This window comes from Lynx rufus, unplaced genomic scaffold, assembly GCF_022079265.1.
Source record: "Lynx rufus isolate CCGP_SWC_20201006 ecotype Redwood Valley unplaced genomic scaffold, mLynRuf1.p SCAF_9, whole genome shotgun sequence".
Lineage (NCBI taxonomy): Eukaryota > Metazoa > Chordata > Mammalia > Carnivora > Felidae > Lynx > Lynx rufus.
Window position 1 is genome coordinate 66,895,747 of NW_025814897.1, and position 19,806 is coordinate 66,915,552.

The 19,806-nt window shown below is 36.3% G+C and overlaps 1 protein-coding gene across 2 annotated transcripts in view; it reads right to left on the bottom strand.

Annotated features, from left to right (window-relative positions):
- Positions 1–19,806, bottom strand: part of SBF2 (SET binding factor 2) — a 489,861-nt gene that overhangs the window by 375,303 nt on the left and 94,752 nt on the right. For both annotated transcript variants that reach the window (XM_047070360.1, XM_047070361.1), the window contains exon 2: positions 14,891–14,976. In XM_047070360.1, the coding sequence (XP_046926316.1) occupies positions 14,891–14,976 (86 nt within the window). The remainder of the gene's footprint in view (positions 1–14,890; positions 14,977–19,806) is intronic.

Sequence of the window (19,806 nt, forward strand, 5' to 3'; positions counted from 1 at the left end):
TCTATACTACCCCAAATAATCTACAGACTTAATGCAATCCCTATCAAAATAACACCAGCATTATTCACAGAACTATTAACAAACATTCCTAAAATTTGTACTGAGCCACAAAAGACCCTGAATAGCCAAAGCAATCCTGAAAAAGAAAAGCAAAGCTGGAGGCATCATGATTCTGAACTTCAAGCTTTACTACAAAGCTGTAGTCATCAAGACAGTATGGTACTGGCACAATGGACACATAAACCAATGGAACAGAGTAGAAATCCCAGAAATGGACCCACAACTACAAGGTCACTAATCTTCGACAAGCCAGGAAGAGTATCCAATAGAAAAAAGACTTTTCAACAAATGGTACTGGGAAAATTGGACAGCAACATGCAGAAGAATGAAATTGGACCACTTTCTTATACCATACACAAGAATAAATTCAAAATGGAAGAAAGACCTAAGTGTGAAACAGGAAACCATCAAAATTCTAGAGGAGAATAAAGGCAGCAATCTCTCTAACCTTATCTAGAGCAACTTCTTACTAGTCACGTCTCCCGAGGCAAGGGAACCAAAAGCAAAAATAAATTATTGGGACTTTATCAAGATAAAAAGCTTCTGCACAGCAAAGGAAACAATCAACAAAACTAAAAGGCAACCTTCAGAATGGGAAAAGATGTTTGCAAATGACATATCTGATAAAGAAAGGGTTAGTATCCAAAGTCTATAAAGAACTTCTAAAACTCAACACCTCCCCCCAAAAATAATACAGTTAAAAAATGGGCAGAAGACATGAATAGACATTTTTCCAAAGAAGACATACAGATGGTCAACAGACACATGAAAAGATGCTCAACATTACTCATCATCAAGGAAATACAAATCAAAAATACAATGAGATATCACCTTGAACCTGTCAGAATGATTAAAATTGACAATACAGATTGGGTTGCCAAGCTGGCTCAGTCAGTGGAACACATGACTCTTGATCTCGGAGTTGTAAGTTCGAGCCTCATGCTGGGTGTGGAGATTACTTAAAAATAAAATCTTAAAAAACAAACAAACAAATATAGGAAACAACAGGTGTTGGCCAGGATGTGGATAAAGGGGAACACTCTTACACTGTTGGTGGGAATGCAAACTAGTACAGTCGCTCTGGAAAATAGTATGGAGGTTCCTCAAAAAGTTAAAAATAGAACTACCTTACAATCCAGCAATTGCTCTACTAGGTATTTACCCAAAGGATACAAAAATACTGATTCAAAGGGATCAGTACATTGGATACATGCATCCCAATGTTTATAGCAGCACTATCAACAATATCCAAATTATGGAAAGAGCCCAAATGTCCACTGACTGATGAATGGCTAAGGAAGATGTGGTATATATAGACAATGGAATATTACTCAGCCATCAAAAAGAATGAAATCTTGCCATTTACACTGATGTGGATGGAGCTAAAGAGTATTATGCTAAGCAAAATAAGTCAGAGAAAAACAAATACCACATGATTTCACTCATGTGGAACTTAAGAAACAAAACAAATGAACATGGGGGGTGGAAAGGCAAATCAAAACCCAGACTCTTAGCTATAGAGAACAAACTGAGGGTGCTGGAGGGGAGATGGGCAGGGGGATGGGTTAAATGGGTGACGGGTACTGTGGCAGGCATTTGTTGTGAGGAACACTGGGTGTTAAATTTAAGTGATACATCACTTGATTCTACACTTGAAACTAATGTTACACTGTATGCTAACAACGAGAATGTAAGTAAAAACTTGAGGAAAAAATCACCTGGAACCTATATTTAAGGTATTAGTTTCTGGACTCCACCCTTTATTCTTTTTTCATGTTTAGAAAATGGTTCTTCACTTTTAGGACTAGCAGCATCACATCATTCTATTTAAAGTAGTTACTGTCACCATTAGGCAACAAGTTGTTCTGTGAAATAAAATTACACATTCTACCTTGGCAGAACAATATTAATATAAGCAAATATACAATGTAAAATTAAAAAGCATCTTCCAGAAATTTTAAAGAGGCCATATTTAGCTTAAAAGAATCTCTGGTTGATGGAATGAGTGCAAAATATTACTTATGAACAGGGACCTTCCTGTGCCTCTTTTCAATTCAGAACATGTCTCTTCCTCTACTCCTCTGGCCTGTAAGGAAGTAAAACATTTAAAACCAGAATCTAGGACTCTACTTTATCTTATGTATCAGTACTGAGAAGTCTCAGGAAAAGCTGTCTCTGCCCAGGAAAGAGCCCAGTGTGCCTCAAACAATAGAAATTACAATTAATTCAGGGGCGCCTGGGTGGCTCAGTTGGTTAGGCGTCTGACATCAGCTCAGGTCATGATCTCACAGTCCGTGAGTTCAAGCCCCACGTCGGGCTCTGTGCTGCCAGCTCAGAGCCTGAAGCCTGCTTCGGATTCTGTGTCTCCCTCTCTCTCTGACCCTCCCCTGCTCATGCTCTGTCTCTCTCTGTCTCAAAAATAAATAAAAACATTAAAAAATTAATTCAAGAAATTACAATTCACAAATTGATAGCACATCTCATACAAGTTTTATATCCGTTTATTTCTCTTTCCAAAGTACATACCACTGAATTTGAGGAAAGTACTGAAGATATTACTATACCCTAATGAAATCTTTCAGTCAGTTATGCGCCCAGTAGTGGAATCCAACTTTTTCATTAGATTTCACATAATCAAAATTATTTCCAAATTCACATGTACTATAGGCATTTCTTATAAATACGAGTCTATCTTTGGAGGAAATAAAAACTGCTAACTCCTTAATTAACACAGATTTGTTGTAACATTAGACTATTCTGATTTCAATGTTAAAACACTTTTCATGTCTTTCTAATGCCAGGTAATCCTTCCTAATTAGAATAAGGCTTATCCTGTTAACTTCTTCATTAAAAAAACAAAACAACCAACCAACACAAAGAATATTTTATTTCAGTTTTCAAAAAGTTTTAGTAGAGAGTCCAAGAACCAGGATTTTAGTATTATCTCAACCAACAGTTAGGAGCTTTATGACCTTGGGCAAGTTATTAAATCTCTGGATTTCATCATCTTATTTTTAGCATGAATACAGATTAATTTCAGCACTTAAAAAAGTTAACCTACCTAAAACTGTCAGTTTTCTCTTTACCTTTCCAAATCTTGAATTTATATAAATTTTCCCAAATTCTGAAATGATCTGTCTAAATTCCTACATATATTTCAGATTCTGGATATCTGGATTAATTCTGGGCTGAACTTGAAATATTTTTAAGTCAGCCAGAATTTGCTGTTTAAAGAAATAGACTTTAAGGACTGATCATCTTTATGATTAATTTATGAAATAATGATCCTATTATTTAAGGAGATGTCAGAATCATTCTTATCATCCCCCTTCATGGACACATCTCAGTACAATCTAAATAGTACATTATTGTTGACCAAAGTACAAGCTACATAGAAATACTTCCAAATAAGATACATGTATATAATTTCAAGGCATATGTGAAAAGTAAAGCAAATCTAGTAATGATAAAATTTGCTATAAATTAGTAGAGACAGTCACATCACTGATAGATTTATAAGTGATTAATACGATTTTAGTTCTCAAAGATCAAAAACTTTTCCTAGATAAATCTACTTATATGTGTTTTGTCACCCTATTAATTCTTTCTCCCTAAAATTTTGTATATTGGTGGTATTAGTGATTTTTTATAGACACATGAGTACCACTAGAGGCCACCAAATACTTCACTTTTTAAAAGTGGCACATTTGTAACTATAATTATAAAGAGATGACTGTGCACAGTAATATCCATAACCGAAAGTTCCACAGGAATACTCAAAGCACAAGAGAAACTCAAGCAAAAAATATCTGAACATATTTCATATGATAAATAAGATGTCTGGATCATAGAAGAACTTAATTAGACCCAGAGCTGAGGGTTGGGGAGATGGATAATACCAAATTACTGTTTCTTAAATACCTTTGAAAATAGATTATATGACCTAGGAAATGGATGCTCTCTCTAAATAGCTATTGTCATATATATATATATATATATATATATATATATATATATATATCTCACATATATATATATACATGTGTATAGGTATATAATACTAACACAGATAAATAAATCCCCAGAGTTCTGTACTCTTTCTTCCATACCATAAAATCTTTCACATATAATAATGTTTGTATATCTGAAGTTTTATATCTAAATTTGGCTACCATCCATAGCAATTAAAACTTTAATAAAGAAGTTCTATTGTCAAAGTCACCCCACATATTTGAATATACCCAAAATTCTGACTTGAAGAAGAAAACCTGGCTTAGAAGCATAGATAACACCTGGGAAAACTCTGAGTTTCTAGGTGAATTGCTGCATGTCTCCTTATTTCTTTCAGGGTCCTCCTCTTCACTACAGGTAAATAGAAAAAATAGAAGGCTCAAGTAGCAACCAGGTTCTGTAGTTCCAAATAAAATTTCTGAAACAAAATGGGAATTCTTGCTATTTGAAGATCTACCTTTTTTGCATACTGATACATTCTTTTTCAAAGGTTTTCGGGTACTCCACTCATGCTTTTGGTGTTCTATCTAAATCTTTCCTTAAACTAAAAGTTGCAAAGATGTTCTCTTAAATTTTCTTTTTAAAACCTTTATAGTTTCAGGGTGCCTGGGTGGCTCAGTAGGTTAAGCATCCAACTCTAGATCTGGACTCAGTTCATGATCTCACAGTTTGTGAGTTCAAGCCCTGCATCAGGCCCCACACTGGCAGTGTGGAGCCTGTTTGGGTTTCTCTCTCTCTGCCCCTCCCCAGCTTGCCCTCTCTCTCTTTCAAAGTAAAAAACAAAAACAAACAAACAAAAAAACTTTTACAGTTTCAGCTTATATTTAGTCTATAATCCATTTCAGGTTAATATTTTTGTGTGGCGTGAGGTATGACTAGGATTCAAGTACAGAAGACTGACAGAATAGTAATACCACCACTTCCCAGAGAAAATAAAACACAGAAGGAAGGAAGGAAGGAAGGAAGGAAGGAAGGAAGGAAGGAAGGAAGGAAGGGGAAACAATAATCAAAGCAGTATGGTACTAACAAGAAAAGAGACTCATAGACCAATGGAACAGAATAGAGAGCCCAGAAATAAATAAACCCATGCTTATATGGTCAATTAATCTGTGACAAAGGAGGCAAAAATATACAATGGAGAAAAGACAGTCTCTTCAACAAATGGAGTTGGGAAAACTGGACAGCACAAGAATGAAACTGGACCACTTTCTTTACCTATACTATGTACAATATGACCACTTTCATATACTATGTACTTGTACTATGTACAAAATGAATTAGATTTGAACGTAGGATCTGAAACCATAAAACTCCTTGAAGAAAACAGGTGGTAAACTCTTTGACATCAGTCCTAGCAATGTTTTGGAGGGACCAGTCTTCTCAGGCAAGAGCAACAATGCTGAAATAAACAAATAGGATTACATCAAACTAAAAAGCTTTGCACAGTGAAGAAAACCATCAACAAAACTAAGAGGCAACCTACTGAATGGGAGAATATTTGCAAATCATATATCTGATTAGAAGTTAATATCCAAAATACTGAAAGAACTTACACAACTTAATACCAAAAAATGGCAGAGTACTTGAACATTTTTTCAAAGGAGACATACAGATTGGCAACAGACCCATGAAAAGATGCTCAACATCACTGATCATCAGGGAAATGCAAAACCACAATGAAATATCACCCCACACCTATCAGATTAGCTATTATGAAAAAGACAAAAAAAAAATAACCTTGGGGAGGGTGTGGAGAAATGGAACCCTTGTGCACTGTGGTGAGAATGTAAACTGGTGTAGCATTTGTGGAAAACAGTATGGAGGTTCCTCAAAATATTAAAACTAGAACTATCATATAATCTAGAAATTCTACTTCTGGGTTTTATCCAAAGAAAACAAAAACACCAATTCAAAAAGTTATATGTACCCCTGTGTTCACTGCATTATTATTTACAGTAGCCAAAATATGGAAGCAGCCTAAGTATCCATCAATGATCAACGGATGAATAAAGAAAATGTGATATATAAATATATATATATATATATGAGATATATATACATGATATTATATATATGTAAATGTGAGATATATTTATCTCAAACCTACAGGTTTGTTCATCAAACTAACACGACGAAGACTATGTTGCATCTTCTCTGATACCAAAGGTATGTTTTTATTTTTCCAACACCAACTAGGTGTCCAACAATTCAATTCAATTCTGACACTACCCAGAGTTAGTACAGACGCCACAGGTCAGTCAAGGGCTCAGGGCTCAGCTTCAGAAGACTGTCCTCACTTCAGACACTAGCTGTAAACTGGTGTCTAATCTTATCCACACTTCTGAATGCAGGGGCTTACACTACCACCCGCCTGAGGTTCGAGAATTTGCTAGAAAAACAGAACTCAGGAAAATCATTTTACTTATGTTTACCAGTTTATTATAAAGGATACAACTCAGGAACAACCAAACATTAGAAGAATACAAGGCAAAGTATGGAGAAGGGGGACCAACAAAGCCTCCATACCTTCTCTAAACACACTACCTTCCCACCACATCAATGTGTTCACCAATTCAGAAGATCTCTGAACCCTTTGGTTTAGGTGTTTTTATAGTAACTTTCATTACGTAGGCGTGACTGATTAATTACATCATTGGCTGTTGGTTATTGAACTCAGTCTCCAGCCTTTCTCCTCTCCCCAGTGGGGCTGAAATTTCCAACCCTCTAATTACAAGATTGGTTCCTCTCATAGACCAGCCCCTTCCTGAAGCAATCTAGGGTCCACGAAACCAATCAGCTATCTCATTAGCATACAAAGGCAATAAATTCCAAGGATTTCAGGAGCTCTGTGCCAGGAACTGAGACAAAGACTAAATATTTACTTTTTATTATACCACAAACACTGAATTAGTGATGTCCAAAATAAAATGGTCACAGAGAATTAAGATAAGGGAAAAGATGTTCGAATTCAGCAAGAATGCTATGGCAGAGAAAAGCTAGTTGTTCACTAACTCTGTTTCACTTTTCTCCTTGGCATACATCTAGGCTTTATTTGCCAAACTCCCATTATAGTTAACTGGGGCCATATAACTGACTTCCGTTAAGTAGAATGAAGTGATATATACTGCCTCCCAGGCCTATCCCATAAAATCCAGCCTTACTATCTTCCATGCTTTCTCTTACTACTCTGTCAACTGAATGGTGATACCCAAGATGACCCTGAGAACCACACTCTGAAGATAGCCCACACTCCCATCTATCCCACTGCCATTAATTAGACTTTATGCAAATAAGAAGAGAAAAAAAATTCTACCATGCTATCCACTAAAATCTCAAGGTTTATCTATCATAACAACTAGTATGAATTAAGGAATATATTCATGAATTAAGAAATATATTTGTGAATCAAGAAAATGTTAAAAACTTCAATTGTGATTTCAGAATGGAGAAGACATACACTATACTTCAGAATAAATCCTTGAGATGTGGGTAAGACTGGTATATGAGTTGAGAGTGGATGGTAAGAAATCATAATATTATATAATTATAATATGTCATATTATAGTTTATTGAAGTATTAATAGACAACCACCTGATAACATCCCTCTGGGAAAAATATTATTATCAGAAAGGGTAAATTCACTTTGCTCAAGGTTTTAAAATTCTTGATACTATATTATTTCCACTGCACCACACGTCTCTTAGAAAAATGGAGACAGCAAATGAAGGAGAATCATTTCAAACATTTTATGATGAAGAAGAAACAGGATAAAAGCCAAAAGAGATGAAGTAAAGTTTTTTTTGTTAGTACTAACCATACTTGAGATCAATGGAAACAGAAGAGTAGAAAAAGGAACTGGAAATTAAGAAGAGTAGAGTAACCCACAGGGTGATACAACAATACATGACAGATGAGTAGCAGTATTCCTTGTAGTAATGAGGTCCAGGCTATTTGCAAACAATGTGAATTTGTAGTAGGTTAGGCCTGTGTAGATCTACATCTTCCTCGGGAAGTTCTCTATGGCCTCAAAGCATCAAGTATGGGAGAACTTGAGCATGGCAAGAAAACCTTGTCCTATGGTGGTTCTGAGAGTAGTACTCTAATAGCAGACCATACAGACTGGGTCAGTGAAAGATTCTTTACCATAACTGAGATTACCAATACATTAGTAAAATAAAGAGAATTATAAGTAAATGAAAGTCTAGTACTATTATGGGATAACAAACCACTTAAGTGAGCATGGAGGAACGTGAGAATAACATTAAGACTGAATATCCTCTGTTTCAGAGATGTTGAGAGAATCTAACAGCAGATGCATGCTCTACACTACATCATGTTCCAACCTGAAATATGGTTTTATTACTTCAAAGAGACAACTGTCTGGGAATAGGAAACAAAATGTGAGTTCAAACCACCACTTACCAGCTTAACTTCCATTTATATCTACTTGCTTTGTCATGAACTAACTTTAAAAGTCCTGTTTGTAGTCCTTAGCATGTTTTAAAAGCCATATATATCTTCAGAGGTGCCTGGCTGGCTCAGTTGGTTAAGCATGTGCCTCTTGATTTCAGCCTGGGTCATGATATTGCAATTGGTGGGACAAGCCCCGCATCAGCAGATGCGCTGGCTGCGCAGAGCCCACTTGGGATTCTCTCTCTCCCTCTCTGCCCCTCCCCAACTTGCACTTGCTCTCTCTTGTGGGAAATCAAATAGCTATGTCCTGGGTTAGAAGGTTATAGGAAATGCATTGAAAGCAGAACACTGCTTTCTGGCTTTGCTGAAAACAACGAGGCAGTATCTAGTTAATGTGTATACACAGGTTGGGTCCTGCCTGTGCTCATGAATCCCTTAGACCATGTTATGTTATCTATGGAATATCTTATCTTGTTCTCCACCCTGCTTTCTGCACTGCTCTTTTGTAGTCTTGGCAATGCCTTTTCTGCACACTTACTATATGTTCTTACTGGCATGTAGCCCACTGATGTATTGTGCAATGTTTCCCTGAATGTATACTTAATAAATACTGAAGTTTGAGAGCAGCTTGGGAGACTTCCCTTAGCCTCCTTCTCACCTCTCTTGACTTGCATGAAGTCTTGAGTAATCCTTTCTGCTGTCCTCAGCTTTGCTAGACAAAGCCAAAAGCCGAACCCACACTACCTCTCAAAATAAATAAAACTTTTTAAAAAGCCATGTCTTTATACTGCACAGCAGTATTTTTATGTTTTCAGCATCAACTCTACACAAAATCAAAAATCCTTCCACATATTCTGGATACCACCTTTCAACTGAATTCATCACCAAGCGCTCTATGTCAGCACAGTTGTTTGGGACACTACCCATAGTATCTTTCATAAGTATTGTTTACAATTATATATATATATATATATATATATATATATATATATATATATATTTTTTTTTTTTTTTTTTTTTTTTAGCTGCCTTTGTGTATTTCTCAAATCTTTCTGGCTGGAAAATCATCCTGCCCTTCTTTATTCTAAATAATCATACAGCTGGCTTTTTATACTTACATGCAGAAACCTACATTTTTTCCTATTGTCCCAGATTTCATCTTCTTAGCTAATAGCCTATAACTCCAGCGCTTTAAAATCTTCATGAGCCCTGGAGTACCTGTCTAGCTCAGTCGGTGGAGCATGCGACTCTTGATCCCAGGGTCATCAGTTCAAACCCCATGTTGGGTGCAGAGATTACTTAAAAAGGACTAAATAAAATAAAATATTTGTGAGCCCTGATTCCATCATCCAATATGTACACTACCTTTCTCATTCTCCTTTCATGCATACTCCTCTACAAAGGAGGGAGAATATTCTCTTCTATCCCTCTACACTCAGTTCCCTGACTACACAGTATTTATATCTAGGTCAAATGGACAACTACTATCCTGTATGTTGTGTTCAGTGCATTCTAAACAGCTTAAAGAATTAAAGCATTACATGGTACTTATACCTACTTCTCTGACCACAAATAGCATCCTATACTAAGGTTAATTCTCCTATGTTAAAACTGCAGATTGTTGCATACACAACAATCCTCTTCTCTCCAATCTATACCTACAATTACAGAAAACTAGATTCATATTGAAGGTAGTCAAATCACTAGTCTATATTTTAATAACTGAACTAATTTTTTTTACCAATATGAAACTTAAAATTCTAACTAAATATCTATTACTCTTTTACTCAAGCCACATTTTTCTATCACAGTACTTTATTCTTCTAAAAAAATTAGATAGCTCAGGTGCCTGGGTGGCTCAGTTGGTTAAGCATCCAACTTTGGCTTGGGTCATGATCTCACAGTTCATGGGTTTGAGCCCCATGTCAGGCTCTGTGCTGACAGCTCGGAGCCTGGAGCCTGCTTCAGATTCTGTGTCTCCCTCTCTCTCTGCCTCTTCCCAGCTCGGGCTTTGTCTCTCTGTCTCACTCTCAAAAATAAATAAACATTAAAAAAAATTTTTTTTAATTAGATAGTTCTACAAATGCCTTGGTGCAGGCATTCCCTAGTAAAGAATATGACAAATTTTGTGAATAATAGTACAAAAGGATTCACTTCTGAGACAGGGCATCTTTAAAAAGATGTAGTGCCAAAACAATACTATTTTGCTGATGTCCAAACCCTAGCCAATAAAAACATTTGTTCCCATAATCAGAAATAGATCGTTGGCCATAGAATGCCTCTGCAAAACAATTCTTAAATTTTCTTTGAAATACTGTTACTAAAATTAACTGAAATTTTATTTATATGACTGTCTGTGGTTTCCATGTATGCCTAAAAAGCACAAGAAAAAGATAAAAATATCCCAGAACTGGAAAAGCAGTCATTATGCTTGGTTTAGCTTATTTTCATATTTTTATTTTTAAAATCCATTCAAATTAGAGTCCAGCATTTCTCAATAGAAGAAAAGGGGGAAAAAAGGGCAAATTCTTTACATAAAAACAGAAAGAACAAATTCAGTATCCTCTAAATTAAATTTAGGTTTTGACTTATTAGTGAATGGATATCTAAAATCCTTTCCCACAGTCATAAAGTTTAGTCTTCAGGTAAACACAATAATTTGTCATTTAGATTTATATACAACAAATGTATGCTGTCTGGAGAGGAGAGGTAGCAATAGAAAATAATTTCAGTATAATGTTATGCTCTGAATCCAGACTTGTCCTCCAGCAAAATAAATATGTAAAGTTGGTTTCTATCCAACACAGCATTCTTTTAACATTTCTGAACCTCAGTTCTTCAAAATTATAGAACCCTGTTTTCAGATCCTGCATTTACACTAAAATACAAATGCTAACCACAGTCTAAAGCGTCACTCTCAGAATATTCTCAGATTTTGGCCGAGACTGAGTCAGTATTTCATGTGGTAATGGACTTAAAGCCTAGTTCTGCTGCATTTTAGCTGTTAGAGCCTAGGGAAACTGTTTAAACTTCCTAATCCTCAGTTTACTTATCTTTAAATTAGATATACTACCATCAATCATCCAATTTATGTGAGTTAACCATAGTCTATCAATCCTATACAACTGTAGATATTAACATTAATGTTACATGCTAAAAGTTGTTCCATTACTTTGGAAGGGCTAACATTTTTGGAAAAGAGTCACTATCACCCTGAAATCAACTAACCACTTAGGGACTGAGCCAGATCATTTTCAATTGGAAAAAATTTTATCAGGCCTATATGTGGTCTTGATGCTACAGGAGTTACATTAGATTACACAGTATTTCAGTTATTCAAGTTATTGCTATTTAGATGCAGAATGTCTCTAATACATCAAGCATAGCAAAAAGCAATAAATAATAAAAGGACAAGAAAAATTTAAGTTAACAATTCTGTTTTTAAAATGGGCTTTAATAGATGTTAGGTAAACAAATTTATTTTGTACCTGACAAAGCACAATAGACATTAGAGTATTGGAATTGCTATCAATGATGAAAAAATTAAAAAGGAAAAAAAATTTCCAGTGTAATTCAACAGATCAAATATTCTTTAACTATTAACCCATCAAAAAAAGATCTTGAAATGCTTTGCTAAGAATCAGCCAAGATGTCATCTGGGAAACTGTTAGGTAAGGAAAAGATCTAACTCTTAGCACCTCTACTTCACCAGTCAGCAGCACATGATTCTACTTATTATTAGAGATACACTGGTAGCACTTGAACATGGGAGTGTCTGTCACACAAAGGAAAAATACCATTTACTAGGTAATGAACTCAGTATGTGTCTCTCCCTCACTACTGGAAAAACATCAGAAACATCACAGTATCCATTTCCCTGGCTTTCAGAACACAAAAACAATCCCGTCCCAGTCATAGCTAATAGCTCCCATAATGTCTGTTGTTCTTGAAACTAATGATGGTGGTTTACTGTTCACACTGTCAAACTGATATAACTGATATAGTTTATATCTGTCCACACTTTGATGTGAGGAATGGTAAGAACTCACATAAGAGTTTTCGATGGTCCCTAGCACTAAAATTTTCCAGTTTCAGTCACCACTAAAAGGAATGCTGAAGCAGAGCTTAAAGGTTTTAATAGTGCAAATACCTGGCTATTCACACCATAAGGCCAGTTACAAGTATTTGTAGGCATGTGGAGGAGAAGAGAAAGGAATACAAGGGCCTCTCCAAAAAGTTACTTTTCCTTAGATCCTCACATTCTTTACCCATTTTTTCTTTTTTTTTTTAAATTTTTTTTTTTTCAACGTTTATTTATTTTTGGGACAGAGAGAGACAGAGCATGAACGGGGGAGGGGCAGAGAGAGAGGGAGACACAGAATCGGAAACAGCCTCCAGGCTCCGAGCCATCAGCCCAGAGCCTGACGCGGGGCTCGAACTCACGGACCGCGAGATCGTGACCTGGCTGAAGTCGGACGCTTAACCGACTGCGCCACCCAGGCGCCCCTACCCATTTTTTCAATACAAACCTCAAGACTTGACCTTTCTGTGTGTCTACAGAACCTGCAGCCCTCTTTGTATAGCTGTAAAAATCAAAATTAAACACTCAGCAATGTATCTTTTATCCTCTATAAACAGAAATGGACAGCCATTAGCTAGAATGAGAAAATGCACAATTTTCAACATCAATTTTATTCCTAATGGATATTTCTGACCCATGATAGTAAGAGAATGAACAATTCTGCTGAGGGAGTTAGGGGAGGAAGAGGAGATGCTGTAAGATGGCAAACAAACGTTAACAATGACGACAACAACAATCATCACCGTCATTATCAATAAGCTACTTCATTTACTAAGTAAGCTACTTCCACTTACTTTATGGAAGCCATTGTTCTCAGCATTTTGTATATTTTTCCCATTTTATCTTTACAACACCCTAGGAGATTAGTATTGCATTATCCTCATTTTATAGATGAAGATGCTGCTGCTCAAAGAAATGAAGTAACTCGTCTAAAGTCACACCATACATCTGGGGATTTCAACCTAGGCAGTCTCCTCCAGAGCCTTCACTCTTCACTATCAAATCATACCAAATGTTCTCTCAACAAGAACTACTTTAAAGAATACTTCTTGGGGCACCTGGGTGGCTCAGTCAGTTAAGCATCCAACTTTGGCTTAGGACATGATCTGATGACACGTGGGTTCGAGCCCTGTGTCGGGCTCTGTGCTGACAGTTCAGCGCCTGGAGCCTGCTTCAGATTCTGTGTCTCCCTTGCTTTCTGCTCCTCCCCTGCTCATGTTCTCTCTCTCTCTCTCTCTCTCTCTCTCAAAAATAAATAAAAATAAATAAATAAAACATTTAAAAAAAAGAACACTTCTCATATGTATGTATATGTATTCAATCACACAATATAGATATATACATACACACACCTACACATACACCCACACTCCACTATGTCTGACAACAAAACTTTATAGCCATATTGCCAAATACTTTAGTGGTCATCTTTCTAGTCCCTCATTTACCACCATAGATACATCATCAGATAGAATGTCCTGGCCATCAAAATTATGCTCAATTATTAAATCCCTTTAAAATAGCTGACAAAAATAAAGATGTTGAATTGCACTACTATAAAGCAATCTGCAGACTGTGTAGCTAAAAAGAATTCAGATCTGGGGTGCCTGGGTGGCGCAGTCGGTTAAGCGTCCGACTTCAGCCAGGTCACGATCTCGCGGTCCGTGAGTTCGAGCCCCACGTCAGGCTCTGGGCTGATGGCTTGGAGCCTGGAGGCTGTTTCCGATTCTGTGTCTCCCTCTCTCTCTGCCCCTCCCCCGTTCATGCTCTGTCTCTCTCTGTCCCAAAAATAAATAAACGTTGAAAAAAAAAATTAAAAAATTAAAAAATTAAAAAAATAAAAAGAATTCAGATTTGTGATTTCAAGAGCAAACTAAACATGACTGGTGATAATTAAACCAATCTTTGGGGTGGGGGTGTGGGGAGTTCTGTTTTTCTTTAGTTTTCACCAAAACAATAACCTGAAATTTTTCAGACAAAAATATAATAAGTATTTGTTTAGTGCCAAACTCACTGAAGCTACTAGGCTAAAATTTTGACTAAAGAAGCAGAGGAATTTTTCAGCTTCCATGTACATAAAGATCATTAATTTCATCTTTAATATTAGAGAGAAGCTTACATGGGAAAAGAATAGCAAAACAGGTATTTCAGAATCAATATATTCAAAAGTTACTGGACTTGAAGGCAAGGGGATTATTTCTAGTAATATGTTACAGTTAAATCACCAAATTATTTAACAGTAACTATAACATAAATATAACCATAAATGTAACATAAAAAGAAAAGTATCATTATAAAAGTACAATAAAGCAACACCAACTTACCAATTCAATTCCCTGTGGAAAAGGAGTATCATCCCAGTCCTTCTGTGGAAATCTTTGGATTATTTTCCCCAGACCTGCTCCTGACCCTATTAATAAAATCAAAGTGAATTAACTACATGGTACCAAAAAATCTTAATACTCATTATATTAATCCTTATTTCTAAATGAATATTTGTTGAATAAATCGATATATTAAATGTTCTCAAGTTTTACAGGGTATAAAAGTATTTACCTTCTAAACATAATACTGAAATAACAAGCAATCCCTGTCCTATAGATTCTCAAAAGAGTGACATATACGAAAAGCTAAGAAAAATAAACAGAGATATTGGAATCTAGTAGAGCCTCTACTATACTATGGGAGAACTATCCCTGTTCCCAGTAAGGAAAGCAATCTTAATAGTATCTCTAAAAAAAAAAACAAAACAAAACAAAACAAAACAAAAAACACAAAAAAACTCTTCTAGGGAGACAAAGTAATCTTAAGCAACAAATGAAATAGTACTGTTAGCACTAAGTTTAAGTTATGGGATATATAAATATAAACACTATTACAGGTAAAATAAAGATTTTTTTTGAGTGGGATGAGAACTTGCAAATGTCTAAGCAGGGTTTCTCAACATCAGCACTATTGACATTTTGGGCCGGATAATCCTTTGTTGTGTGTTGGGGGCAGGGAAGGCCTGTCCTGTGTACTGTAGGATATTTAGTTTACCAGCAGCCTTAGTCTCAAATCACTATCACCACCATCACCACCAAGTCATTACAACCAAAAACATCTCGAGACATTGCCAAATGTCTTGGGGGGAGGAGGCAAAATTATGTTGAAAACTACCCGCCTATAAGATCATTGTTGTTACACAATTATCCTATGATTCTAAATAATGGGTCAACTTATAATTCAACACTGGAGATATAATCTGTGAGTAACTTAGGGATAGAAAGTATACATTAGATCTAAATTGCTTTTTGCTCTACTTTTTAAAGATCTTCAGGTGCTTGCATATTTTACATGTTGTCCCAGTTCACTTTGAAGTAAAAGTAACATTCTGATTATTTATACACCTAACTTAAGGGAGCCTTTAATACCTGATTCAATTTGTTATTTTTTTAAACAATTATCTACTATCATCTCTCACCCTCTCCCAGTGAACTCAAGTTTCCCCTTGGCCCTCACCCAGAGAGTTCAATCGCTCCATGGCCAAATTTTTTATCTTTAAGAGATAAATAAAAGTTAAATTCATTTAACTGAACAGCTTAGTACTGTGTTCTAAAAATGAGGTCACATTTGAAAAAGGCAAAATGAAAACATTCTCAATTAAATAAACAACTGCTGCAGTACAGTAACTCCTCATATATCCATCATTATAGGGGAATGAAGTATTTCATGAAAGGTAAACTAAATTAAAAGTGGTTTATCACAAGCACTCATTTTTTCAAAATCCACCTCAAACTTGACCACTTCTGACATCGCAAGCAGACCTAATTCACCAAATTGTTAAGTCCTGGAGATACACATATGAAAAAGACATGGTCCCTATCCTCAAGACACTCATAATAAATAGGAGAAACAGGCAAATAAACTGATAATGAGTATAGCGTGGTAAGTACGAGGACAGGAGGGAACCTAACTCACTGTAGCAGAGAACACTATGGAAAACTTTCTAGAAGAAAGGAGAGCAAGCTTTTTCTTTCTTTCAGGACCATCTTTGTATCCCCAAGCACAGAGTATATTGAATGCCTGGCACTTAGTTCACTGAGTTAAATGTTTATTTTAATAAATTTGTTAATATTGACAACTGTTTTAAGCTCATATCTCCCTGTCTTTTCAAAGAGAAATAAATGCATGTTATATATCTAATCATATTTAACAAGGTGTCCATACACTGTTTATTCAGTTCTGAGAGTGATAGCTAATGTACATTAGGCTCAAGAAATATTTTATCATACTAATTTTTACTAATTATAAAAATAAAAAATGGTAACTGCAGAAAAATTTTTAAATACATAAAAATATAGAAAGTACCCATTCCCACAGGTGGAAATAATTACTGTTAATATTTTAGACTATTTTATCTCAGATTATTTTAGTCACGTGTATTTTTTCCTACAGAATTGGGATCTTACTAAAACCTAGCTTTATCTATTCATTTATTACTTGATATTTTACAATGAGCCTTTGATGTTAAACATATTTTCTACTTTCCTGTTATTATAAATAATGCTATAAAAAGCAGTTTTCTATATAAAACTTTACCCTCATGTCCCTTTTCCCCAGAAAAATTCTTAGATATACAACTACTGGGTCAAAGAGAATGAAAAATTTTCAAACTAACACAAAGCCATAGGGACCACCAGAAAGATATTCAACAGTCTTTTTACACTCGGTAAATTCTTTTTTTTTAACTTAATTTTATTTTTTTTATTTAAGAGAGAGTGAGAGAGCACAAGCAGGGGAGAAGGGCACAGGCAGAGAGAGAGAGAGAGAGAGAGAGAGAGAGAGAGAATCTTAAGCAGGCTCTACGCTCAGCACAGAGCCCAGCACAGGGCTCAGTCCCACAACCCTGGGATCATGACCTGAGCCAAAATCAAAAGTTGGATGCCCAACCAACTAAGCCTCTCAGGTGCCTCCATTCTGTAAATTCTTTAGGAATAAGACTGGCATTTTCACTACATTCTTAGCAACAATTGTTATTTTAAAAATTTGTTTTAATTACTGCCAATTTGAGAGATTAAAAGTTCTTCTTTGGGGGTACCTGGGTGGCTCAGTCAGGTAAGCATCCAACTTCAGCTCAGGTCATGATCTCATGGCTCATGAGTTCAAGCCCCACATCAGGCTCTGCGCTGACAGCTTAGAGCCCGGAGCCTGCTTTGGATTCTGTGTCTCCCTCTCTCTCTGCCCCTCCCCCACTCATGCTTCATCTCTCTGTCTCTCAAAAATAAACATTAAAAAAAATTTAATAAAAAATAAACAAATAAAAAGTTCTTGTCAGCAGCATAACTTTCAAAAGTTCTCCAAAAGCAACATTATTTACTGATTTTATTTTTTTATAATGTTTATTTTTGAGGGAGAGAGACAGAGAGTGAGTGGGGGAGGGGCAGAGAGAGAGAGGGAGACACAGAATGTGAAGCAGGCTCCAGACTCTGAGCTGTCAGCACAGAGGCCGATGCAGGGGCTCAAACTCACAGACCGAAAGATCATGACCTGATCCCAAGTCAGATGCGCAACCAACTGAGCCACCCAGGGGCCCCTATTTACTGATTTTAAAATTATATGCATGATATAACATGAAAGCTCAGTTTGAAATACTGATATAACATTTCTAAATGCACACAGAAATATGACTTGTGAGTGCAATAACTTTCAGTTATATGGTAATGTTATTTGAACTGGAAATTAGGTTAGAAAATGACAATAAAAAAGGTAAAATAGGGGCCCTGGGTGGCTCAGTCGGTTAAGCGTCTGACTTCGGCTCAGGTCATGATCTCAAGGTTTGTGGATTGGGCTCTGTGCTGACAGCTCACAGCTTGGAGCCTGCTTTGGATTCTGTGTGTCCCTCTATCTCTCTCTCTCTCACTCTCTCTCTCTCTGCCCCTCCCCCATGCATGTGTGTGCACACGCTCTCTCTCTCAAAAATGAATAAACATTTTTAAAAATTTTAAAAGAAAATGGTAAAAAAATATTTCACTATAAATAAAATGTGGAAAGAGCTACAATAATTTGGTTTCCAAATATCACATATATAAATTGCTGCAACGACCAGCTTTTGAGGAACTTATGAAAGTACCATACCAAAAGTAAATAAACATTTTCTGAATCTTGTTTCTTGATTTTTAAGCATTTAGTCTGAATATTTAAACTCCTTTCCTAATTTACATATTTTATCTGACACTTACTCTTTTAGGCAATACTAATTATATTTAAGAATGCTGAGAAGATGGCATTTTACACTGAGGAATAAGCCATAGTGAGCGAAGAGTGTTCTAGAGTAGATGTCCACTGTGGATTGATCCTTATGTCCAGAAGTGAAGTATGCCGTATCAATCAGAGTCGTTGTGGAAGCAGCTCTTATTTGCACTGCGTATTAAATGGCAGACAAAATTGTGACTGTCCACTGCATTGTCCACTGCTAAACTGGCAAAGGAGGGGGAAGTTATTAATCAGTGCCTTCATGTTTTCTTCCCAGTCCCTACTCTCCTACTCTATCATAAAATTAAGAATTATGATGACTAGGGGCACCGGGATGGCTCAGCTGGGTAAGTGTCCAATTCTTTATTTCAGCTCAGGTCATGACCCCACAGTCGTGAGATCGAGCCCCACATCAGGTTCACGCTAGGTGTGGAGCCTGCTTAGGATTCTCTCTCCCTCTGCCCTTCCCCTGCTCACATGCGTATAACCTCTCTCTCGCTCGCTCTCTCAAAAAAAAAAAAAAAAAGAAGAAGAAGAAGAATTATGATGATAAATGTAGTTACTATATTAAAAAGGGGACACCAGCACATTTGGAAATGTGTTTCTTTGAAAAAAGTATATATGCTACACAAACTGCCCAAAACAAATTCAGGAAGTGTGAGGAAATACTGGTGTGGTCAGGAATACTTTTCTCCTCCTTATATTTGGTAACCCACTTTCCCCTGAGTCCTGGTAGAGCTTTCAGGCTACCCAGCTCAGCCACAGGATTTGCAAATGACCCAGGATAATCCAACCATCCATCACCCCCCTAACAAAGTGACTCTCCTAGCTTTGGCCATGACTCCAGAGGAGCCCACCAGTATTCTCTGGGATTGCTAACTAGAATACTCTAGGTGTGACATTGCCAGTAGCTATAAGGAACAACTATATCTGCCAAACTATTGTTTGAGTAGGGATCAATTAAGTGGAAAAATGTAATACACTGCTCTAGACAAAACAGGATGTT